The 26,895-nt window shown below is 37.8% G+C and overlaps 1 protein-coding gene across 2 annotated transcripts in view; it reads right to left on the bottom strand.

The window, feature by feature from the left end:
• Positions 1-26,895, bottom strand: part of COL24A1 (collagen type XXIV alpha 1 chain) — a 125,862-nt gene that overhangs the window by 88,365 nt on the left and 10,602 nt on the right. For both annotated transcript variants that reach the window (XR_001523201.2, XM_015636820.3), the window contains exons 3-10: positions 24,166-25,451; positions 16,250-16,303; positions 13,001-13,054; positions 10,973-11,026; positions 8,858-8,911; positions 3,522-3,566; positions 2,299-2,352; positions 1,070-1,114 (exon numbers count right to left, since the gene is read on the bottom strand). Coding sequence is in view for 1 of the 2 variants with exons in the window: in XM_015636820.3 (XP_015492306.1) it covers positions 1,070-1,114; positions 2,299-2,352; positions 3,522-3,566; positions 8,858-8,911; positions 10,973-11,026; positions 13,001-13,054; positions 16,250-16,303; positions 24,166-25,451 (1,646 nt within the window). In the remaining variant the exon portion in view is untranslated. The remainder of the gene's footprint in view (positions 1-1,069; positions 1,115-2,298; positions 2,353-3,521; positions 3,567-8,857; positions 8,912-10,972; positions 11,027-13,000; positions 13,055-16,249; positions 16,304-24,165; positions 25,452-26,895) is intronic.

Here is a 26,895-nt window from a genome sequence, read left to right as displayed (position 1 = left end):
TTCTCATCACCGTAATCAAAACTGTCATTAAAAAAAACCCAAAAAACATTCCAAAACCCCCAGACGTGTTCAAGAAGCTGCTGCAGGTAAAGGCTTCTAGTAACTACACCAAAAGAACAAGACAAAGCAACTCTTGTAACACAATAGGATTATATCAATAGATACTTCAGAACACAATACACTGCTGAGCAACCTGTACATGAGCTGAAGGCCTGAAAACACCCAGCAAAAGCCTCCTTCAGATCCTAGATACAACCAGAAACATAAGTTTCTGGAAACCTGTGCCTAGTCCTTGGTAGTGAGAGTCAGTCTAAAGAAATACTTATCCATGCACAAGCATGTGTAGGCATGCTCACGTGCCTATTTAAAGAAAACAAAATTACACAGCACCCACCCCAAAAAAATCAAACCAAAACAAAAACCAATAAACCCTCAACCCTCAAAAAAACCCAGACCACCAAGAAAGAGAGAAAGAGCACCATAAAAACACACACAGACAAACACACACACAAATACCCCAAACCAGCCAGGAATAAAAGCCAATCTAATTTGCTTCCAAGAATAACCAAAACCAAACCTAGAATGTGCAGAGCATTAAGAACCTTCAGTGCCTGGGATACATGTAACTATGACTGAATCATCCTAAAATCTCAAGATCCCTTTCGTGGTTTTTATGTGACAAGACTGTTTCCCTTTATCTACTTCTGTAGCTGTTACAGATTGCAAATATCAGATATGTCTCCCTTCTTGACAACCTCCATTATGGAACTAATGCTTCAGGCCTGAAACATCCACTCAGCCCTCACCCACCCAGCATTGCTCTCTCCTCTCTCCTGCAGGCAAGTGAGAGGAAGGGCAACAATGGAAAGCTGCTCTATGCTGCTCAGCGTGGGAAAAATAAATTCTTGCATGTACTTTGAAAGAAACTCTGTATTTTCTCATTGTAACTTCTATAAAGACAGAGTGGTTCTACAGGCATACAACTGAATAAAATTCCACACCCCCTTTTTTACCTACTGTATGGGTAAAAATAGGCATGTATATCAAAATGCTTAAGATGCTTACTTACTCTTACTCCTTTAGGACCTGGGTTCCCTTCTGGTCCAGCTAGGCCCTGTCACAGGAATTGTAATTAAAAGACAGGAGTTGTAATTAATTTTAAACAACCAGATATGCTCTGTGTAAAATAAATGCAACAGCACTTGTTAACTGTAAACTGGCAACACATTCTTGAAATTTTTAAGATTGAAGGTGTCATCAAGTAGTCCCCTGGGACCATGTTCAGAAAGGTCCCCCATTAATGTGTGGTTGAAACACAGACTGTAACTTCCATTACGTTAAAATTATTTCTTCTGGGAGAAATTTTTTTTCCAGACACAGTGATCAGCCATTACAGTGACATAATTTTACAGGATTGTTTATGAGCTTTTATGTTTGGACATATTTCAATTATATTCAAGCTAATGTCAGAATTGCGTATGTGGTCCAAATGCTCTATTTTACATGATTCAACACAAAAAATGGTATCATCCATTACACTATAAAATATTGTAATGGAACTTCAAAATATACAGCCATTACAAACTTAATCCAACAAAACATTAAAGTATTGGTAAAATTCACCCTTTAAGCACACACAAAACCACAAAGTCAGTTGTTGTCAATTTGGCTCATATACCTTTATATGAGGGAAATGCTGAGTATTTCTACTTTATATCTTATTTGTATAACTGCACTGAGGTATCAGTTACTTCATACATAAATCAATATTTATGTAAGTATTGGTATTTAAAGAAAGCTGCTTTCTGCTTATTGGTTCTCCAAAGATACCCAAATTGGAAAAAAACACCAAACATTTTAAGTTCCCTTTCCCTAAAGGACTGAAGAAATAGTTTCAGCAGTGAAATAAACACACTGGTGAAAAATCAGGAGGAACAGGCAGTTTCCTACTGCTTCTGGACTTGAAATACAAAGAAGATAAACCACACTGAACCACAAGAGGTTTATGAAGGGACTGTAAAGTATTCAGACATTCAGTACTTTGGTAATGCCATTTATATATTCCAGAAAGGAACAGCATTCCTGCATCTAACACATCAAAGTTCAAAAGCCATGAGACTCAACATTCCCTCCAGGCCGCTACCAGAGAAAGAAATTTGTTTCAAAGAAAAACGACACAATGTAAATAATACATTTTTACAATTAGTAGTTTCAAAAGAGTTAGATAAGGTACTTTTGAAAAGAATAAATGAGAAAAACAAATAATAAAATGCAAAGACATTTGTATAGTTACTGCACCTGCCTGCCAGGGTAACCAACTGCCCCAATACTGCCAGTCATTCCTGGAATTCCCTAAGTGGAAAAGGAAGAAAGAGAAGGAAAATAAACAACAAACATGTTTAATGTCATGGTTTCAAGTTTGTTTTATTATTTCTCTTTTAACATCTACTTGTATGACACAGCTTAAGCACATGGAAAAATTACTCTTTACGCAAGCTACACTGAACACCCCAAAACTGACTCATCATACATAAGTAACTCTGCCAGTTTCAGTCACATATCCTTTAAAAATTGTCTAAGTTTTTGTGAAATACAACAGTGCATGCCTTATTTTCATAATTCAAAAATAGTTCAGGAGGGCTATAGGAGGCAGGTCACTAAAATGAGGTAACTGCACTGGTCTTAGATATATTTCAAACAAATACATTAAACTTTCCATTAAAAAATCCTCATGTCTTTACAAAGCCAATTTTTGTTTTGTTTCTTCCAGAATCAGGTCAATATAGCACTGGATAAATCACAAATGTATATAATTCTCTCCACCTTCTTCTCCTGATGTTAAGAATCAACTATTTTTTTCTTCCACTAGTTATTTCTATCTTACTGATGGATTACAGGCATCACAGAAAACTTCTTGTGAGACTGTAATAAAAATCACCACTCATTCAGTTACAGTTTGGGCATAAGACTCAGGAAAGTCGTGAATTATGTCCTTGAATTTTCATCTCCTTTCAGGTGTTTGCCATCAGTTATCATCACCATTTCCTTTTCAGTGTGATCCAAACAGAGACTCCTTCCATCTACTCTGCTGTTAGGAACCTCATAAAGGCTAACAAGAGATATTAGCAATTGGATGTCTTTGAAATTACATTCAGATTTCTTCCTGAACTGGCAAGGAAGCTTTAAAAAGTACTGAATAACTACTACATTTCCCACATGCTAGGAAATGTAAAAATGCATTCAATCAGTAGACTTTTAAAAGTGCCTCTTGTAAGAATTTTACATCAACATCCTCCCAGTTGGTGTGGTAGCTGAAAAACAAGCTGGTCTTTTCCATTTCATTTAGACTACCTTTTCACCACACTGATCTCTACACAATCTGAATTCTGGTTCAAAACCTGTCCAATATTTCCTTAAGCAGTTTAACAGCTTGCTTATATTGAACGCTTATAATAGATGATACTTTCTCCTATCTTAATTTTTCATCCCAGAGCACAGCACACTGTGCTTGCATCCCTTACCTGCTCACCCCGTGGCCCTTGCAGCCCCAGGTAACCCTTGAGACCCTGCAGGTAGAGAAAGAAAATCTGTGTTAAATACAATTAAATAAACAAAATGTACCTTCTTCTACTCTATTCTCTCTTTATCAAAGAAAAACATCCAGACTTTTCCTCCTGCAGAATTAGCATGGTTTACATTTAGCAGCTCATATGAAAACTGAGCTAGAGAAAAGAAGAAAACTTGGCAGTTCAGACAATTTCAAGACATCAGTATGCTTAAAGGCAGCTTCAGATTTGTGGTCTTTTAAACAAATGAAGACATGGGATGCTGTCATAGATTCTGTACCATGCATTTCCCTGTTCCAAATCCTTATCACAATGCCCTTTATGAACAAGGCAGTTCAGAGAAAAGGTGTAGAGGGTCATCCCAGACTGTTCTAGGACACACTCAGAAAAGACACCTTTCAGGACACAAAACATCTCTTTTTAAAATTAACATAGAATAAATTTTGGCTCTATACTATGGAATTCATAGTGGTAATGAAAATAGCCTCATGCCAGAAATCTCTGTGGTGCTGGAACCACAGAAAGAGATCAAACTCTTAAACTTCACTCCCTGTGCATCAACCCTTTCAAGCATATTTTAACTCTTAAAGAAAAAGAAGAATTAGTATAGAGCTGGAGTCTGTCTTCTCCATCAGTGCACTTGAAAAAGGAAACACCTTCTTGAACATGTTTACACTGGACTAATCATATCCAGACAAGCTGGCCTAGAAGGGAGGCTTGACTGTTGCATGACTGATGCAGAAGCCAAGTGTCTGGTCTCCACATCCCTTGCAAGAGATACTGGGAATACACAAGTCCAAAAGCTACAGCATGAAAGACAGAAGACCAAAGCAATCCTTATTCTGGATAGAAATCTATCATAAACTTGGACTCAAGGACATTGAGTGAGCAGCAGGAGTGTCTTGGCTGATGTTAAACATCTGTCTGCCTTGCAACATGATGATACTCATCAGTCAGTAGAGGCTTGAGACTCACTGTAATAAAAAGAAATTCTGCAACCAATTTCAGCAGATCAGGTATCCCAAAGTTTCAGATAAGCTTCTGTGTGACCACAACAATATGCATGAAATTAATTTTATTATCATATACAAAATTAAAAGATAAAATTATTTTGCTTGGTGACAATTTTAGCGTAAACCAGTAACTTCTCTTTAGCTTTTGAAGTATGCTTCAGGAAACTACAATTTTTTACAGTCCCAGCCAATCCCTTATCTCATGAATTTTATCCATTACAGAATTTTATCTTCTCTCTATACTTAAATAATCAACTGAAGTAGGTATAGCTAGAAGAGACCCCCTTCTGAATTTTGTACTAGAAAAAAAGGAAAGCTATACACATAAATGCCCAAAGAAAAGTTTACCACAATTTTTTCAGGGTGGGTCATTTTAGCTGATTAACACCTGTGTGGACAGACACAAAAAATGAAGGACTGATTTCTGGTGTGCGTGTTTCTACACAACAGCATTTTATTTCTGCCAGAGGAAAACTGCTCTGAACTCATATTTTAAAATAGTACGTCCTTATTTTTATTCAGAGCTAACATGGCCTTAATTCATTCTAACTCAATGCTGGTTGGGAATAGAACTAAACCATGCTACTAAAATGAGTTCCATTCCAAAGACACAGTTTTCACACACCGGTTTCTTTTCTTGCGACTCAGCTAACCCTCTTAAAAATCTAAGTTTATTATTAGCTTGAGTTTGTATTCTTGAGCATACCCATATAATTAAGATGTAGTTTACTCTGAGCTAAGCTGAAAATTAAGAATAAGAATACAAGTTCACATGCACCAGTTTGAAAAATTAATTACCTTCCAAATTCTAATGAAGATTAATTCTCTGACTTAAAAGCTCAATGTGGAACAGAATGGATTGAAGCTTCCAATTACAAACTTCAAGCACATTTCAAAAACATAGCAAGTTGTGAGAATAATTTAGTCTGCGTGAGAGAAAAAATATTTACTGCCAACTAAAATGTAGCAAGTTTAAGTGTCTGACTTCTACCATGTGCAGCACAGTGGGACCCAGACTGAAAGAAGTCTGTATACAGCAGTCTGTATATGACAGCAAGGGCTGTTTAGGCTGAGTCTTTCCATTTCACTGCTACCCATTGTGCTTTACCATAATTTCTAGGCATTTGTAATTAAAATCTAGCACAACATTGGCAACTCCACTAGAGTACCAAGAAGTTCCCATAGCCTGTAGAAGAGAGAACATAAGTGTAGCAAATAAATGGACTCCCGTGTGCTGTCCCAAGTCCTCACAATGCTTACTTATCAGTTCCACAGCGTCACCGTACTGCCTCCAGTTTTGAAAAAATGTTTCATCAAAGAATGGCTTTGTTTTATTTTTCCTTAATAGTTCCATTCTATCTTGTTTCTTGATCTTTATTCCACAACTAAGATTTCACCTAGCAACTCAGGCCAAATATCCCAAGGAATGGAAATGCTACTTTCACAGGGTTGGAGTTTCCTTCTGCTCAAGGAAGCACTGGGAGAAACTCAGTAGCATGAAGCTAACACTTAATAGCATAATGCTGGTACTAACATAGGTATACTGCTTTTGAAATGTGCATACCAGCCTTCCCTTTACGTGATGCCAAAGTAAAGACAAAATGAAATATGAAGCCCTTCTCAGGTTGAAACAAAGCTTTTTCCTTCCACATTTCTTACTGTGCTCTACTTCAGCATGCAAATTTTATCAGGATTTTACAGACCTGGGTTTTCACAATTTACTGTCACATACAAGGAATAAACTAGAGCAAAAATTGTAGCCAATCTCTGTAAAACTCTTTTCCACTGTCATTGCAAAGCACCTGTAACCCCACAGCACTGCAGTGACTCTAATGTTCTGCCATGGCCTCGGGCAAGCTCGTGCCCAGGAGTGCTGTCCCCTGGCTGCCAACACAGCCCCAAGTGCTCTGCCTTGCAGGGACAGGTCCTTGCCCCTCTGTACAGTCTGGGACCATTTAGGGGAGAGGGAAAGAGGGGCCTTCTGCCCTATGAGGTCTCCAGACTGATATAAGGAAAGTTTTGAGTGCTGATTTAAAAATGAAAAAAAAATAAAAATAATATGGGATGCCATTAATTCATATGTAAGACTTTTTTTATCTTTCTTCATACCTGGATGAGAAAGAATATTGGAAATATGCTATTTATTCAATTCTATATTGTATGTCAAAATATAACATATAATATCATTCTATTATATACAATAATTTTATCATAATTTTATTGTAATTAGCAATGTATTATTTTATGTAATTATATAATTATTTTCATAACATTTTAATTTAATATATATCAATACATAATTTCTTAGCAGTGCTGGAGTACAAAGCAAAAAGGATGTATTTGATTCCTCTGCAGTTTCTTTCTTGTAGCTGGTTTACTTCACAGCTACGAAGCTCACACTCCTGTGAAAATAATTGCTGAGATCACAATGAGCTAACAGCATGTTTATCTATTTACAAAATACCAACCTATCTAAAAGTCAATTATTTAAAACACAATTACTTGTGGGCTCTCCATTAAAAAACACAAATGTGAAATATTTTTAACTGTTTATGGGTGTAGTGCTGTTCAAAAGCTGGTATTCTTAGCTTCTGCCTGACCTGGATTGTGTCTCAAACATGGTTCTAGTTAGTGTCTCACATGGACAACATGGAAACAGAGAGTAAAATTTCCAGTGATCAAGTGAGTATGATTCTCCACAGAATCTAACCATCAGACAAGGAGCGAATTCTTGTGGCAGGAAGAAAGTATGATGCCCATAAGATTTTCATTTCCTTGTCCCCAAATGCCAGCCTCAATTCAGAACAAGTGACAGCTGCTTCCCATCTAAAAACCTTTAAACATAAAATACTTTGTTTTCAAAGCAAACCTATAAACCTGATTAAACAAAAACATGGTGCTTGCAGAATCTTAAGGTTGCCTGTACTCAACAGCGACAAAACCTATTACTGTCCAGGCTTGTAGGTTAACTCTCAACAGAGGCAATGCAAATTCTTGTCACAGCTATGCATTTTCTCAGTTCAGTGAACAGTGGTCCATGTGTTTAGCAAAATCAATTTCCATAATATTCATGGTGCTAATGAGAACTTCCTTTTCTGGTCACATTTTTACTTGTTTTGGTCAATTCTAGAAATTAATGACTAGATAGTAAAAAAAATTGTCAAACATTTTGAGATCAAGATAATGTTGGATGAAGCCACCCTACAACATCACATTACTGACTATAAATTTTGTTGCAATGCCATTTTTCTGTAGAGTCAATAGCAGCTAAGAATTAATTAATATTTTTCTCCTTATGTTAAAGATTAAAGTAAAAAATACCTGGGCCTACCTTTCTAATAATCAATTCCACCCTTTTGCAGCTGCCTTCAGCGCCAAATACTACTTCAAAATTCTGCTGTGATATCTGGTCTCCATGTTTTTCTATCATACTTGCAACACCAAACTATATTCTGCAAAGACATCATTTAATAGTAGTTTTCTCTGACCTTGCTTGTTGATTTTTGTCACCAGTTTATCACCACCTGATTAATCAGAGCAGCCTACTGGATTTATGCCAGGTGACCTCTCCTTCCACATAAACTATATTCACTCAGTCTATTTTGCTCATTTTCTTAAGGCTGTCTCATTTCATCTATCATCATCATCCTTGATGTTCCCTTCCAAAACTATGTCTACCTTATGCTTTCCTGTATACGTGGGACTGTGATAACTTTGATATATTTGTTAAATGCAGTAAATTGCAACTGAAATTTCTCATCTTAAAAATACCACATTATATAACACCCAAAATAGGAATTCATTCCACCTGAGTTGTATCTTGGCAATTCTGGCACAGGTTTGAAAAAAGACAAATAATTCTAATGCAGAAATACTGAGCGCATGATCCCAAATCCTTTTTTATACTACAAAATACACAATACAGAAGAATACATGAAAAAACCTTTTATATGCTGTGTTATATTATATACCTATACTGAAATTGAACACACTTGAATTAAAATGGTTTGATTTCCCAAGTAAGTCTACCTTCCCTAGTAGCACTTCTCTCTGAACAGGGGCACTCCACGCCTTTTGGAGAACACCCACCTAAACAGCTCTGATTTACATCCTGCTATGATGATCTCAATTTACTTGTAAGGGGAGGTTTTGCACAGTAGACACAGTACCAACAGCAAGCCTGAAGTTCTTCTTTTACCTCTTGACCATCAGACATCCACCTGGTGGGCACGGATTTGAGTCAGGATGAGTTACATGGAAATGAGAACAGAATCTTACCTTCTGGCCTTTGATCCCAGGGGGGCCTGGAAAGCCCATGGGGCCTGGATCTCCCTATACAACAAAAACATCTAGAATCAATCCAGTCTTTCACTGGAACATGATGCAGGTTTATAAACATGTAGTCCTTAATATCTTTGCACTTTTGGACATTTGATATGGAGAACTAGCTAATGTTTGAATTTTATTACTTTTTTAGAGGAAGAAAATTGAAAAGGCAACAGTTCCTTAGTTGCAGCCATTGGGTGCAACACATCTGCTCCTGCAACATGGCCAAATCTTGGCTGGAACAGACTTAGTTCACAACCTCATGACATTTACTTTTAACCAACATAAGCAGGAGTGAAGAAGCCTCAAGTTCTTGAGGCAACCCTTTCCTCAAAAACAAGTGGTTTCACCTCAAATTAATAAATATATTTAACTACTACTGTGTCCTGATTGTGTTAATGTTATGCCAACAATCCTCAGCCAAGAGCCAGGACACCACTGTGGCACGTGCTGTGCAAAACACAGCATAAATCTCATCTGTGTGAAAGATAACTTGAGAGATGCATATGGACAAAAAAGCTATGGGGGAACACTGCTATTCTCTTCAGGTTCTTTAAACCTCACAGCCACACAATGGTATATGGGAATAAGAATCAGAGCATCTCAAATGTTGGGGAGATGGAAAAAGTACACAAATTTTTATGGTTGTTGCAGATGGGGAATGAGGGAAGGTTTTTTCAGCTCCTTCTTCTTACGCAGGACTGACAGTAGATATTCACTCTTTCATTATTAGTGCTCAAATTCAAACCCAGTAAGTCAAGGAATGCATCCTGGAAGTGAGTTATGGTCCAAGTAAACATAACTCCATTAACTAACATGAGCAAATTTGACTTGAGGGGAAAAAATTAATGCAAAATAATGGGAACTATGAAAATGCATATCAATCTCATAATTTTGGATTATAGATTCAGTCTACATGTTTTTAAGGATAGTCATACAAATATACAGGTGGGCTTTAGACTGTTCTACGGCTGCTTGGGTTCATGCCAGAGAACACAGCTTGGGTTTCAGGCAGCCACGTACAGCTCACCACACTATGATCTGATTGCCAAAAAGCTGGCTAGATCAAAATAATGCTATTTCTATAGAAGCTGCACTGCAATTTCTCATCAGTGCATCAACAGATATTTCTGAATTTTCTTCTCAGCAGCCCTTAAACGCTGACAACATATATATTAGCGAATTTTAGGGTTTGAGAGCACATGTGCGCTAAAAAATAAGTCATGTACAGATCAGCAGCTAGTAAACCATGATAATTTGTTACTGTTTTTTCATAAAAGAGAGCAGTCCTTGACTCTTATAGTGCTTCCTACTTGGCACAAATATTCCACAACTGATCTACTTATAATAATAATCATCATAATAATAAAACTTAGCATAAATACAAGATATTCTTAAACATACAGCATAGGCTAATACATTAGAATGCGAACATCCAATTACATTTTAAGTGTTATTGTGTCAATCTAAAAATGAAACAATCACAAGCTTTGAAGCCTACAATTGCTATGAAGAATGCAACATTTGAATATTTATGGTTAAATACTTTGGGCATAGACATCTACTTTGGCTAAAGTGGCTTAGGAGGCAATAGCAGGGAAAACATTGGTATAAAAGGAGAAATTTTAGCACCAAGAGCCTGTTTTAAAAAGCAGTTAAATACAATAAAACGTGCAGTAATGTGTGCACATGTCATCACCAAATTCTGTTTTACATAACTTTCTGGAATAATGCAAAGTCCTAAGGAAATCTGGAAACTATACCTTGTTACATCAGTGTGAATCTAATCCAATTTCATTGTTCTAAAAGTACCTACATTTTATTTTTGTAAATTAAATCAAATACATAATTTAAGTTTAAGCTTTTAATATATATTTTTAATTTTCCTTGGATTCACTATGTCACCTGTGTCTACAGTGGTCAGTCTAACATAATTAACTGTTAAAATACACCAGTGGCAAAGTAAATACAAAGCATTTTGCTGTTATAACTTGTCTGAATATTAAACAAGACTTCACAGAAGAATGGGACAGACAAAACATTTTTCTGTAATTAAGGAAATAATACCTTTTCTCCACATTTTGCCCGTCCTGGAGAGAATCCTGGGTCTCCTTTAGGGCCCTGTTGCAGAGAAATTAAGTTCAATAATACCATTGGGAGCGAATTTCTAATAGCATATGCTAAAACAAGTATTCTCAACTGTTACAGCAAGAGGAGAAAAATCTAAGTGTCCTTCCTATTATAGATACTTTTCTCATAACTTTTTCAGTAAAGAACTAGGAAAAAAATAAAATAGTGCAGGTTCACACTGAAATGAGGTTTACATTTTCCAAATTTTGTTAAGTCACAAAATTTTGAAAAGTAGATTTCTTGGTAAATCCAAGCAGGATTAGAGAAGATGCTCCAGCCAAACTGCTCTGCCCATGACTTCATCACTTCAGGACACCCACTGTTCCTCCAGCAATGTGCAGCATTATCAGCCTGTATTACTGTATGCATTACTCCATAACCTTGAACAGGTTTCCTCAGGCTCAGCCTTCCCACAGTGCCAGAATCCAAAAAATTAGATTTTCTTAACTAATTTATTATTCAAAGACCAAAGAAAAAAGCCAAGCCTCATGGATACCCCTACATTACTTTAAAAACACCCCCAATTGTTTATCAGGAATTAAATGCTGAGGGATTGGCTATTGGCTGGAACCGCTGGCACTCATTCAGGGCTGGATGCTTTGCTGCAAGGATATTAACACTGTGCCATGCTTCAGAAGCAACTGCATAAAGGATCCTTCAGCAAAAGAGGGAAAAATGCACCTTAAAGACAGAATAAAATTCTGCCTCCATTTACTGCTAGAAAATTCTTGCAACTCATCTGTCACATTATAACATGAAACAAGAACATTTCAACGTGGTCAACTGGAACTTCATAGCCAAAACTTCAGGAGCACCTGGTTAACTTTTATTTAGAGAAAACCACTTTAGAATACACTTGTATTGAAAGGATAACTTATAACCTAACAGAAATTAAAGAGATCATGAAGCACCTAGTAATATATATATATATATTTATATTTAAATAAAATAAATATAGGTACATACACATATGTACAATTCCTTCTATTCTTAACTCACGGACAGAGCTACAGAACTGATCAAAATTATCATCCAGTGGAGGGAGAAAATAAATTATAAAACAAAGCCTAGGAGTAATTGGTTACAGTTGTTTTCCTAGCAATATATTCTATTATATAGCCAGCATAAATATAGTAAAAATTAATTCTCTATCTTTAATTGTCCCCATAAAACTACAAAAACACACACAGAAACCAGACTCATTTAGTTTTACAGAATTTGGCAGTGAAAGCTTTATTAAATTTCTTTTTATGTCCTCAAGCGGATTTTAGCACCTGTCATGACATGTCAGATTCCTGCAATTAGGAATCATACTAAACAAATCATGGTGCTGCCTTTTTCCTAACAGATCTATCAAGTTGTTCAAACTAAATATGAGTTGAAGGCATTCTGCAACTGCACAAATCTGTCAAATCTATTTAAAGGGCCTATGTTGAAGGTGTTATTTGAGCTTCCAGTTCAGTATTTGGTCTTTGACTTTAAATATCACTTCCATAAATATTCAGAAAATTATTCTAGCATATTAATTAATAATAATGTCTAAGATATTATAATATTTCAATATCAAAGGTTGGACATGGATAATAAAATAGCGATTTATAGGGACTGACAGTCTACATTTTTCCTTTTTGTTTTTTTTAAGCAAAGCAAAAGCTCACAGCAATTAAGCATTTAAACCTCAGTTTATCAGAGGCTGAGCTGATTTGTATGAACTCTTTTGGGAAGCGCAGATTACTTGCAAAGATAACCATTTCCAAGTCATCATTCTGCATACGTAGGTGATTTTCTTTCCACTGAGTAATCTGCTATTTTGTTTTGATATGAAGTTCAATTTGATTGATTACATTTAATTAAAATATGTTTAGAGTAGCAGTCTCCACCTGTAAACAAAAGAAGGCAGTTCTAGGACTTCCAAAAAGTCATTAAAAATTTCATGTATTTACATGGCACCACAAAAAAACTCACCTTGGGACCTGGTAATCCTGGCAAACCTGGGTTACCATGTGGTCCTGGAATACCCTATTAAAAAAAACCAAACAAATGAAGGAGAACGACAAACAGGATAACTCAGTACACCACTGAACAAATGTGAATGGTTTGCAGAGATTAATTTTACTGCATCTTTCTTGCTTTTAGAATCACTGGTTAGGATTTTCAAAGTATTAATATGAAATAAACATACACATCTTCGTAAAAATTAGAAGAGAAGGTGAGTAACCCCCTTTCTTTTACAAATCTCAGTTTCTCTTGTTTTCTCAGGTAATTCTTAAGAGGTGTTTGGCACAGTCACTGCAATGTTGCTCTCCAGCTACAACGCTTGACAGCATGGAATAAAATCAATAAAATAACATTATGAGGTACCCAGCTATACACTGCAAATGGAAGGAAGTGGATGAGTTCTTAGTGACTTAAAAGGTGCCTCAAAGCAATGTATCCCACATGCTTTTAAAAAAAAGTAAATCACAGGTTCTCCTGATTCTCCCACAACTAGTGTAGAAAATGGACTTGTTACTAACATAATTCAACTTAACCTGATCCAGGAACAGAGTAAGCTATCAAGACTATCTGTGCCTTCCAGTTTAAGTGTCTCTTCCTGCAACACATTCAGCAATCTTCACTCCTTGAAAAACTGCACATTTGGGAAAATATTTGTTGCAATGGCTGTCAGCAGCTATTCATCTTCCAAGTACCGAAGGGCCAAACTGGCAAAAATCTGTCCCTGGTAAACTGGCAACAAAGCTTCTGTTGAATTCACTAAGGCCAAAATTCTTCCAAAATCCTCATGCCAAATACAATTAGAATACTTTTTAATTTTCTTGTATATTCAGTGGTCTAACAACAGATAAACTCGGTGTTTGTCTTTCCGCCACACGAGGCTGCATTTACCAATTACACCTTGCAGTAACACTGAAAGCTGTATCTCTTAAGTGCTCCCTCTCACTAATGACAATGTTGATATAACGCCACAGAAATGCTAATCCCATGTGCTGTTTGAGAGATTAATTTGCACACTGGCAACTATGGAGGCACTCTCAGGGATTTAGAAGAAAGGAAACAAATAGCAAGTGCCAACGTAGCTGCAGTTCCACAGTGCGCTATTCTCACTGCCTGCAGTGTTACTCTCCAGGGCACAGTACTGGAATACAGAAGTACAAAAGTATTCTCATGGAATGAGGTACAAAACATTGTCAAATGTGGACTTCTTTACCATAGAATTGCAGGGATCAAAATCAGTTCTCAGTGGAAATCTCTAAGCATTAATCATTCATGCCCCAAGTATCCCAAGCATGTGGCTCTCTGTCAGGATCAGGTTTGGACACACAGTCTAATGAAGGTCCAGGCAATGCAGCTCTGCACTCTGCTGTTTTCCTTTGACACCTTGAGTTGCATTTCAGGATCACAAATGGCAGCTCATGGAAAGGAAAACAGAAGTCAAAGGGCAGGCTTCTAGATGAGGAAATGAACTTTGAGTCAACAAAGTTTTCACAGGCTTTTTGGCTCACAAACTCCTGTCATAATACACATCATCACTAGCTGCACCTGCCTGAATCTGTAAGCATTGTACAAACTAAAGAACATTGATATTTCAAGACCATTTATTTTTTATCGAATGGTTTTACAGACTTGCCTGGCCCATACATTTTAAACTCAGAACTACTAATAAATGTTCATCTCAGCTATTTTCATACTTTTCCAGACACCTTACTGTAAGCTGTCCCTTCACATTGGAAAGCATACCCTACATGATAATTAATCCAGAGAACTCACACTCTAGAGCACTGGACTTCTAAGTACTCTACACCTGTAAAAAGACCTTCAGAAAAAAAAAATTCCAAACAAATTGCAGCTGTGTAAGGGCAATCTCACCAACAGGCATGGCTTTAATAATACGAACAGCCTCCTCTAAAACAAAGATAATTTCCCAATTGTGAGGATCTGCTTGAATATGTGAGGTCCTGCCTCTAATGCCAGACATATCCTTGCCACACGCAGGGTGCAGCATAAATAAACTGAGTTGTAAGAATTGTCAGCTCTTGCGTAGAAGGATCTAAGAAGTCATGAAGAGATGACTTTGAAGGAATGCTTTTCATTTTATACTTTTAAATGTGTCTCTTCTACTCCCTTGCCTCCAAAATGCTCAAAAGCATCAGTTTGGTGTTTGGCCTATTTGACCACTGCACTTCCTACCCATCAGGCCAAGTTTAGACCATCCTGCGCTATGCTGGCTTTCAACAGGTATTGAGCAGGATCTTGTTTAAATATCCCTCAAAGGCTGAATCAAAACTCCTCCAACACATCTGCTGAGCCCACATATGAGCTCCTCCTGTATCTCCCACTTTCGATCTGTCTTGATGAGGGCACTCCAGCCACAACCTCTCACATCCCAACTACCACGGCCTGAAACCATCCCCACAACAAACCTTCATCTGCTCCCTCCAGCTGCCCTTCCCCTAAAACCCGCCCTGATCAACCACGACCTCGGGGACTGCTCAAGCAAATGGGTTTTGTACACAATTGCACAAACACAGATTCAGCCTCTTCTGCCTCGGCAGCTGACCTGAACAGTGGCCCAGGCCTGTCCCTGTTCATGGCACTGAGGGCACAGCTCACCGTGGCAAAGGCCGAGCTCTGGCACAGGCCAAGGCTGCCGGCCCTGCTCCTCTTGGGGTGCACCCAGTCACACAGAATAAAACATTCCCTACTGTAGCTCATTTCTTTACCAAAGCACCCTGATACCAACCTATGATCAAGCTGCTTAAGAGATTAGAAGAGATTTTGGGGATTACTTTTTCACACACACACCCCAACTCTGTCCTGCAGTGGTTAATTTTGTATCCTGAGCCTGCTCCTCTAGGGCTGTGACCTGCTTTGCTCAGTTCCCCTCACTCCAAAAACAAATGAATGTGACCTTAGATTGCAGCAGATGGGAGCAGCATGGAAAAACTAGAAATTAATACTGGGAGCAGCAAAAGCCAGGTACAAAAATAACAATGCTCTGTGTATGCACCCATACATGGAATTAACTACGCGGGAAGCTCGCAGCAGGAGAAACTGTTTGTCTTGCTTTAACCTATCTGCCAAATTTTAACAATCAAGCACTTTCATAATCACCAAGCATACTAATAGAGTTGAGAAAAACAAAATTATGCAAACTCCAATCTGATTATTGGTGACCTGCCTAGAGGTGCAGAAGAACATAGTTGTTTTACTCACCCGAGGACCTCTCTTCCCTGAAGGACCAGGTAAACCTGGAGGACCTGGAGGACCCTGGTGATAGAAAATCAAAGCAGTTGAGGCTAAAACCTGACACAAGGACAGTATTATAACATTAGATAAGACCAGTTTCACTAACTGACAGCACTGTGCTTGTGCTGACCTCCTCAATTTGAAAACCAATTCTGAAACTACAAGAAAGTGTGTTTTCAATCTGACTCCAAATCAGATTTCTCTTTAGAAAGTAACTTTTACTCAAGTGTATTGGTACTAAAGGAAGAAAAGACCCGATGAGGAAATCAAGTGCAATATATTCTAAACAAAGGATAGAGAATAACTAAGCCCTTTCAATAAGTATGCTGGCATGCCAAACATTTTAGAAAGCTTAGAATAACTGTGAAAAAATAAGATATCACCTTGCAGAAATGACAAATATGAAATAGAGAAAATAAAAGTGGACAAAATACTGTTCAAGGTTTCCTGTTAAAAGCTTCTACTAAGAATAACTGGTAGCACATTTGCTTTTCTATATAATGAATATCATTCTCTTTAAAGATAATGCAGACTTTTTAAGATGTTCGTATATGATCAAATGTACCTCTTGCAAATGAATTAGATTATTAGTCACCCTATTTGACAGTGTAACAGCCCCTGCATACCTAGTTGTTTTGAACATAGAAACCTTTCCTTTCCTATATGACTGCTGTTCAGATTCGAAACCCCAGGATCTGCTTCATTGTACTCAAACACAAATGAGCACTCTAAACTAAAATCTGCACTACCTCATATTATATTTCACCTATCAAATTAGAGTCCTTCAGAGGGATGGGCTGTTCTTAAGGGTGAGTTCAGCCTCATCCAAATGCCTGCACAGCAAGCCACAGCTGTAACAGGAACCATGTACTTTCTGCAAGGGCATATGGGCATCAGGAAAGTCAGACCTCACAAAGCAGGTCAGTGGATTGGAGCAGTTTGGGGTTCAACCTGCTCTTCCACCCAGGCTTCCTCACACTCCCCTGCCCTGTATCTATGACACCCTCTAAGCTGAGACACCAGGCAAAACACTTAGTAGCACACTGCCCACCACCAAACAACAGTGCTGCCACCTGGCTGGAAGGAATACCCAGAAAACCACACAGGCCATTAGGGTGGCTGAAATGACCAACACGAAGGCTTTGCAAAACAGGAAGAAGATAAAAAAGGGAAGTGAGGAAGGAAAAAAAGACAAACATTCTTGAGGGTTTTATTAGCAAGCAATATTTCATTAGGACAAAAGCCGGATTTTTAAAAAACTCCAGTTTTGAGTGATACTTCTTTTTCTTAGAAAGGTAATGTCACTGCAGAGAAGACAGGGCTGATTATGGAATTTAGGCATCATCTAAGTAATTACATTAATTTGCCCAAAATACAGCCCACTTATGCACAGTTCTGGGAAAGTCACTTTTGTTCTGAGGAACTAAAAATATTCATTATTTCTTCTCCAATTAATCATAAGAAACGTAGGAGTTTAAATGTAGTTGGGAATATCTGCATGTCCATACATGCTGCATTAAGTCACGCTGAAACCCATACCTGCACTTCCCTCTGTGCAATTTAGAAGACAGAAACCTGTGTAACAGCCCTGGTCCTTAGATCAAACCATAACATGTCGTGCTTTTAGCATAGGACATTTCTCTATTCACTATGATTGCATAAATGCTCACTTGCATCCTTGTTTTTCTAAGTAGAAGGACCCCATGTTTTATAGTACAAGAAATGTAACAGAGAGACACATAGAAAACTCTTGACCTGGCATTCTTGTCCAGCTTGAAAAATGCACTTAAAAGGGCACAGAGAGCTCCCCACCCTGCCCTGCTGAAGCAGTATGTTTTTAGTATCTCCTCTAAAAATGTACGTCAAGAGATGCCTTTTGATTAGATAATTATCCTGGGACTACAAAAGAAAACATATTTTTTGTTAAGTGAAATAGTTGCAACTAGTGTGCATTCTTTTGTGATTTGTGTTCTTCTTTATCCCTGTTTCAGACATTTTATTAAAAATCCATTAATAGCTAAACCCCAGCATTTTCCTAATAGAAATCTGAGTATTAATATCCCTGATCTTTTTTGCTGATTTATTAAATGAAGGCAGTGAGAACAGTTTTTCCTATGTGGCTTATAATTTTTTTAAAAAAACACTATCTGCTTCCTTTGTAACAGAAAGCAAATAAACAAATGAGCACCCAAATCCAACCCACCCTTACTTTGATTACTCTAATTCAAACATAATTATCTCTTTTCATACAAAACCACAAAAAAAGGAAAATCTAATCACAACCAAGCCCTCAGAAATCCCTAAATGAAGCAGCAAAATATATTCTGAACTAGGCAGACAGGGATTAATAACACTTTCCCAGAGCATTTTAAAACAAAGTCAACTGTTGTAGATGAAGTACCTTATTCACAATAATAAGCAGCTAGCCCCAGCCACCCATATGTTTGATTAAAAAATTAAAAGACTCTTCTTAACTAGAGGATGTTAATCTTATGGTTCCAGCTCCCTGTGACTCAAGCAACATCTCTGTTGAGAGCAGACTTCATTAGAGCACACCTGAGTCTCCCTGGACGTGCTTTCCCAGCTAGCAGTTACACGTTCTTCTATCCTGTGCATTTCTACAATCTGGGAAAGCAACTACAACTTCAAATCATTATGACTATTTTTATACTTGCTAGGAAGCTACTTAAGCCTCTCAGGCATCCGTGTAAACCACAGAAATCAACATCTGAGAGTGAGCCAATTTCTCTTAAACCAAGGAAAAAGTCACTTGTTTGAATAGCTTTTATTCCAACTACTGGAAACAGTAATTAAACAAACGTGAAGCAATTAGAAATGTTAATGCGATTTTTAGCATTTGATGCTTTAACCACCACTATTGAACAAACAAACAAACAAAAGCTACTTTGTATAAATATTACAGATGCTAAATTTAAATTGTTTAACCAAATCAGTTTCCTTAAACCAGATCATTTGTACCTTAAGAAAGGTACTACAAATTACTGTCTTTAGGCATTGTAAAGATTTCATTTAGCTGTTGAGCAAAGAAGCTCAAGTTCCAAGTAATCATTGCTTAGTCCTGAAATAATAAAAGTAAATGCTACTCTTCCAGAAATTTTCACGGCCTTTCCAATGGTCACTGGAATAAATGTAAGGAACTTTCCTAGACATGAAAAAACTTTTATTATTTTCCTAGGTACTGAAGCCCTGTGTTATTTGTGTTACATGTGTTTTAAATTTGACTTATTACCCAGAGGTAATAGGAAACATCTCATTTACATATATCAAATCTCTAAGATTTCGATGCACAGAAATAAATTCTGCATTAAGTAGTTACAACTTCTACACAGGCACATGTTGATCTTCATGCCATTCAATATCTAAGTCCTACCCGCTGAACTTTCTCTTGTGAAGCAACTATGAAGCTTCTCTTTAAGAGACTCTTGACTATATCTCAGCCACTCAAACTCAGCTCACCTCAAACTATTCTTTTTTAAAAGACTAAGTTAAAGAAAAATACCAGTTTATCACCTCATTCATCAAATATGAGGGCAGGCAAAACAAAAAACCCATGAAACTTTCTGCAAATCATCACCAAAATACCTGCAGTGCAGCAGGAAGGTAAACAGCACCATCAGGCTCCAAACCCATTCCAAAACATCACCATGAGGAAATTTCACTTCTAACACTGCTAATACAGTTTGTTCTATTGTTCAGATATCACTGATAAGCTGTTTTCCTTTTATCCCACCTAAAATTTCCTTCTCTGTCTTGCCATACTTTATGTGAAGGGGCAAAATGCTACCATTGTTAACTAGCTCTTTGCAAAACTATAACTGTATTCTTTCCTAACTTTCATTACTAAAAACACTTTTGTTTTAAACTTTGCTCAGAAATCCTTTCCATCTGTCAACATCCTTTTTAAAGCTCCTCATCTAAAGTTGAGGACACTTCCCCAAACTGCAACCTCATCATACCCAACCCAGTAGAAAAAGTAGGCTGTCTCTGATACTTACCACTCCTCCTAATGTATCAAACATCACAGCAGAAAGATGTATTTATTCTCTACTGCTGTATGATACCAAGCTATGATCTTCCTGACTGCCAAAGCAGTCACTCCCCCATAATCTGTATTTGTACTTTTAATTTCTGTATTATTGCACTAAATTTAATCCCATCAGTTTTAGACCATCTGGAATTCCGATCCTGTCACTCAGAATTATTCTTTGTGCTCTGTTTACCTTCTTTAATCAGTTCATTCAGATATTAATTTAACTATTGAGCAACAAGGATTCTACCAAATTTGAATGTCCACCTATTATTTTAATTCTTGTTTCATTTGCATTTCACTGGAAACAATAAAATCTGCACATTTCTCTTTCCAAATGCCCTAGAGCAGGAAGTCACCTCTGTGTGATTAACCTCCTTTCTTTACAGTTGTGGAAGTCTCCTTTTCTCTTCAAGAATTCCTACAACAGTCAAAGCAATGTCATCAATATCAGAGGAATATATATGGCTTTGGGCTATGGATTAAAGTTTGTCAGTACTGTGCAGAAGATAGGAAAACTGCAGAAGCTCTAGGAGAATTAAACTAGATGTTTGAATTTTTAACAATAACATTACTTTTTGCTACTAAAAATAAACCTGCAAGAATCTAAACTTTTTATCTGAATCATCAGATACTGAGATTTCTCACCCTGGACAGGGAAATGCATGAAAGGGATTAAGTGACCAATACATTCCCTGTGGTCGGGGGAGCCTCAACAAGCAATTTTGTTAAATTGAGAAATAAGCAAAGAATGCAATAAACAGAAGTGTGAAAGGTTAGCTAAGAGAAAAATAAGTGAAATAAGCTACGTGTGAAAGGGAAGCTACTGCTGTTCATTTAGCACTACATTTAGGATCTCTGAACTGCTCTGTCAATGTTCTTGCTCTCACACCTCCTGATTTCAACAGAACATCTCATCCAGGACTCAATTCTGCTTATTGCAGGGCTTGCCATTTCCCATTCCTCCGGGCAACAATCCCTGACTGCTTCTCTTTACCAGCTAGAGAGAACACCACCGTTTGGTCTTCTGCACTCCTCCTACTGGCAGAGGAATATTTTTCTTGAAAATCCAGAAAGCTTTTCCAATAGAGGAAGCTAATTCCTAGGTAATTTCTCTTGGAAGGACACATCCTGTGCAGATGCAGTTACCCTACCAGCAAGTAGCATAAATCAGATCTTCAGCTCACATCAGTCTCTACTTTTACCAGTGTGGGACTATGCATCATGTTGTTGAAAACTACTTTAGGATTGTGCAGTGAAAAATATCAGCTTGAAAGTTAAAAATACACAGCACATTCTTGCAATCTTTGCAGATTGCCAATACTCTCTGCATCTCAAAAAGGAGTGGCTCATCAGATGAACAGAGCAGCATTCCCTTGAAAGAACTGTTTCAGAAAATCTCACTATTCCAGTATAAACTCACTTTATACTTTTTGGGAGGTGTGGTCATTACAACTGCTAGAATTTTAATCAGGGCCTTAACAGTTTTGAAGAAATAGCTGTTCCCTTTTTATACCCTATCCATAAATGAAAGCCTGGATTCTGGAGTCCTGGTTTGCAGCGGTGGGCAAATTCCACAGCTGTGGGATCATGGAATATAAGAGGCCTAATTATACAAGGCAAGAATCAGTTCTGGTAGATGATTAAAAGCTAAAAGAAGCTGAGTAGTTTAAGAACCACAAAAGCTAGTTCTTGCCTGTCAATTCCAATAGAACGAACATTAACTTCTATGTTCAAATCTTGAAAGAAGATTCAAACCAACCACAACATAGTAAAAGAAGTAAAAAGAGGGGGTTTCATGCCTCATCAGGACTTTTTGCTGCAAGGGAAGTTTTCAAGTTCTTCAGTGTTGCTTTTTTAGGCTCCACATTGCAAAGACTCCGTAAGTATTTACGTACTAAAGTGTTAGAGCCACATAACAAAAGCTGTGTTAATTCTCGTCTTCTCTACATGGGAGGACTAGATAGAGAAAGCAAACCAAGATCATCTCCTCAAGTGTGAGGCCAACAGCAGTAGGAGATACTGAGCTGCACAATCCCTATAGAGCACAACTCAGTTTCATGCAGAGACCTCCTCTCCCTTCGGTGTCAGCCTCTGTGGCAGAGCAGTGTTTCAGCTTTGCCTCTGTTCCAGCAGCTGCTCCTGGCCCTTCAGCCAATCTAGGGCCCACAAAGGTCTAGATTAACTTCCCAGCTCTGCCACAGATCTTTAAGAACCCGGGCATGTTACGTAAATTTCTGACCCAGCAAAACACCTCAGCACACCATATTCCCTACAGACTACAATCTGCATTCCTAAGCAAGACAAACTTCTCTATCCTCAGTCTATAAGACAGGCACTGAAGATGGTAGCACAGACACCTCTGAACCCTTCAAATTAGCTGCCAACTTTGCTACTGCATGTGTAGTGTTTGTGTCCAGAAAAACCCAGAGCATTTGCTTGCAGTTTCTTAGTACTGCAAACAACCAACATTATCAGCAGCCATTTCTGTGACATGTGAAAAAGAGGGGATTTAACTTTCTTGGCTGTGACTGACTGAAATCACAACAAACAAGCTAAAATCACTTCCATTAGTAGTTACTAAACATCCTAAGGTCCAAAAATGGAAATTAACCTCATGCTGATGACAGCTACATGCCTAGTGATATGTCACCACAAATACTATCATAAGGGACAAAGAGAGGAAAAAAGACTAGACTTTACAATCAAAAAACATTAAGCACAAATACTTCTGGAATAGTGTGAATTACTCGTTAACACATTTTTCAATTGCGTAAAAGTTACTTTGTGCCTGGATCCTGTTTAGAGTAAAAACTGAACTTTTGAATAGGTTTTTAGTTAACTAGTTCAAGAAAAGAAATATTTCAGTGCAAAAAGAACAGACAATAAATTCATGGGCATATTCAAATATATATTAGGAGCTGCTTAACACATATCAAATTGCTTTCCAGTAAAGACCACACAGATGAACACTTACAAAACCAAAAACAAACAAACAAGAAAAGTGAAATAATTTACTTCATGCTATAGTTTAAAAATTTTAACCAAAATCTCACACAAGCACAAGGCATGATCTATCATATTTCCCTGGTTAAGCAGGAACTGATGATCTTTCTGGTCTGTAGCTTCTTATATATGGGCACATTTTTATGTATTAAAAAGTTTATGAGCCTTGTGCACACAATAAGAAAGGATAAACGAGTTTCTATTAAAAACACTACTGTACCTTCACAATTGTATCAAAAATCACTTACCCTGTGAACTGAAAAAAAGGTCTTAAAATCTTCTAAGACTGTTCTAAAAACCATTTTCTATGAAGGTTTGCTTGACCCCATAACCTTGAGTTATGAATGACTGCAGACCAGATTCTGCAGCTGGTCTATTTCTACAACTATAAATTTTGACAGCATTGCTCAACGAAGAAAACTGTGTCAGTCCTCCAAGCAGCCTGGTTGTTCTTTTTATGGACCAATACCTTTATCTGTGAACTGCGTTAAATTAGCCTGCAATTTTATTAAGTGAGCAGTCTCTGTAATTAGTAGTTATAATCATCCAGCTGCATTCCAAATTTTAAAGAAGTCTGGGTTGCCTACAACTTCACCAGAATGTGAACATCTTGGATGTCTTTATATTCTTACAGTAAATATAACTATATGACATTTACACTAAAATGACATGTGAGAAAGAGACCTATTTAAGGCAGACAAACATTTGTACAGTACAGCTGGGAGAAACTGCAGTCACAGCTTTGGCATGCTAGGAGAGGTTTCTTTCAAAGCCTCTGTTAAATGTATGCTGCTGCAATATAATAAAAAGAGTAATAAAGATAACTTACAGGAGGTCCAGTTTCCCCCTTTGGACCTCTGACACTTCCCCTTTCAAACATTTTGCCAAGATCTTCATAGTCATAAGCATAATTATCAATACCATTTTCATAACTGTTTTCTGTATGGTAAGTCTCATCAGCATCAAATGCACCTTCCTGCCCCAGACGGAGTTGATTATCCAGAGGGAGCTCAGCAGGCAAACTGTACAGGGCTGTGTTCAAGATTTGCTGCTTTTTGTTTGGTTCATCGAAATGCTGTTTTGCTTTCTCCATTCCCTTGCCTTTAGTTTTATTCTGTTTTACAGGGGAGATCAGAGAAGGCTCACTACGTCTGCCTGCATCTTCTGTGGTTTTAGCCAAACTATTTGGATATGATCCTGCAGGGGTTTTAGTGATATTTCTTTTTCTGCTCCTCTCCTGCTGCTGAGGAGCCAAATCGATGTTCTCCTGGAGTTCTGTTTGAGGCCAAGCTTCCAGCAACAGAGGTTTGGTCTCTGCAAACTTCCACACAGAGGCATTTCGTAACTCAACGTGAATCAGAGCAAGGTCGGTAACAGGCATGTTTGATACTTCTTTCCATCTATAAGGTGATATATCTTCCTGGTTTTCCTCATCAATGATCATTTTTGAAAAAACATCCAGCCCATGTGACACAAGTGAGGGCCCACGCAGAGATCGATAGGTTTCTGCCTGGCGACACTGTTGTTTCACATATTTACAATAGTTCGCAGAGGCTTCTGCAGAGGGAATAATATCGAGCTGACATATAACTCCTTCAAAGCCAACAGAGTGAGAGTTCATCCTTCCCAGGGTAAATACACCCTCTGAATCAAATGTCTCCACTTCAGAAAGCACTTCCCTACTGAAGTACTTGTTTCCACACTCAGCAAACATTGAGACAGTCTTGTCCCCAATGCCAATGGCAAATGAATGCCATTGTTCATTATGAACACAATAACCAAAGTACACGGGCTGCTTCCCTCCAGTGTACACTGCTACCTTTCTTGGGAGCAGCTGGACACCAAACTGCAGTCTGCTTTTGTTCCTGACACTGAAAAGAAAAGCATTGCTGACTCTGTAAGAGTACAACCCGACCAATAAGGTGAACTGATGCCCTAGATTTGGTGGAATGACTTGAGTGACGGGGGACTCAACATGTGCATCATCACTTAGCACCACTCCTGATGCAGTTAGACGAACACCCTGAGGTAACAGAGAGGATGTTGAGGGCGCTGCTGTCTCTGATGGCTCTTGGACATCTTTCACAAGGCCTAGCTGTTGAAGAACATCTATTGCTGTAAAAAGAAATAAAAGCACACTGTTGATTTAATTTACAAGCTCATACATTCAGTTCCATATAAACAAATGCACACACAACATTTTAACAAATCCGTACCTCTCAGATTCTTCACACAGTAAGGCCACCAAATCCCTAGTGAAAGACACCAATCTTTCACACACATCAAGCAAATAAAGTCAGGGCAAAATTTCCATCTTAAAAAAACCAACAAAATGAAAGAAACACACAGAAAGGCCCACAAAATGCCCATTGCAGGTTAATTCACTAATGAAAGTGAAAAATCTTCATCTGGTCTCTTTGTACTTTTCAGTGATCAGTGAATATACTTTGGTTAGTTCCTTATTTATTTGGCTATTCCTGTCTACTCTTTGAGCAGAGAATTACTTTTTTTTTTTTTTAAGAAATCTTTTTCTTCTGAAAAAAAACCTTTCTGCAATAAATCCATGCTGTTTCTCTTGATCAGAAAAGTTCAAATCAAATCATTTGAGGGAAGGGTTGCTTTGTTTATAAGAAGGGACAAGCTATTTATAGCAGAGTAATGCCTCCTTCTCCTGCACAGTTTACTTGTTAGAGCCATGGATAAGGTGGAACTGGTGAGGAGCAAGGAAAGAGCAGAGTTGTCAGGACCCAAGAGTTAGTGCTCCTGCCTTCTGGCTCATTTCTCCCCCTAAAGTGCACAAGGCTGCAGCTACCATGACATTGAATTAAGAGTGCAGCCACAGCAGGAGACATTGAGGAGACAGAACAGTCTGCTGACCAGATGATTAATGTTCTATAGATTTGGCTTCAACATACAGAAATCTGGACAGATCTTCCTACAGGGAAGTGGTTTATTCACTGCTGGATTCTCTAGTTTCTCATTCAATGTGAGCCATGTCCTTTAAGCTTTTCCTCAATCTGAGCCATACCATGTCTCCTGGCTAAATATCTTCACCTAATGGGTAGAAACACAATTATCTATCATTCTGATAAATCATATCTGTCTTGGGATAAGAAATCAAAGCCACCTTTGGGTAAATCAAAAGCTGAAGGTGACTCAATTAACTTCTTATTGCCTAAATCAGATTTAGGCAAGTTGGGAGTTGGTGGGCCTAGACACCTTCCTTCAGGATGAAGACATCCCTTTTGATGCAGCTGAAACACTACAAAGGCTCGAGTAGGAGCTAAACTATACATCCCCAGGAACCTTTTTGTAGGCTCTCAAAACAAGATAGGATTTATGGCACTGATTGATTGATTAATTGATTGATTGATAAAACTGCCTGCCTGAGTGTTCATGAAAGGTGCAGAAATATTGCAGATGTTGAATCAAAATGCAGTCATGGAAATACGGAACAAGATTAGGAACTAAAACATACGACATGGGAAAAGGCTGAAGGAACAACATTTGCTTGGCCTAGAGACAGGAAGGTTTGGGAAAATCTAAATAAAATTGTCCA

The sequence above is a fragment of the Parus major genome, chromosome 8 (genome assembly GCF_001522545.3).
Source record: "Parus major isolate Abel chromosome 8, Parus_major1.1, whole genome shotgun sequence".
In the NCBI taxonomy this organism is placed as follows: Eukaryota; Metazoa; Chordata; class Aves; order Passeriformes; family Paridae; genus Parus; species Parus major.
The sequence above is the reverse complement of the archived record's forward strand: the minus strand, read 5'-3'. Positions and strand labels throughout refer to the sequence as shown.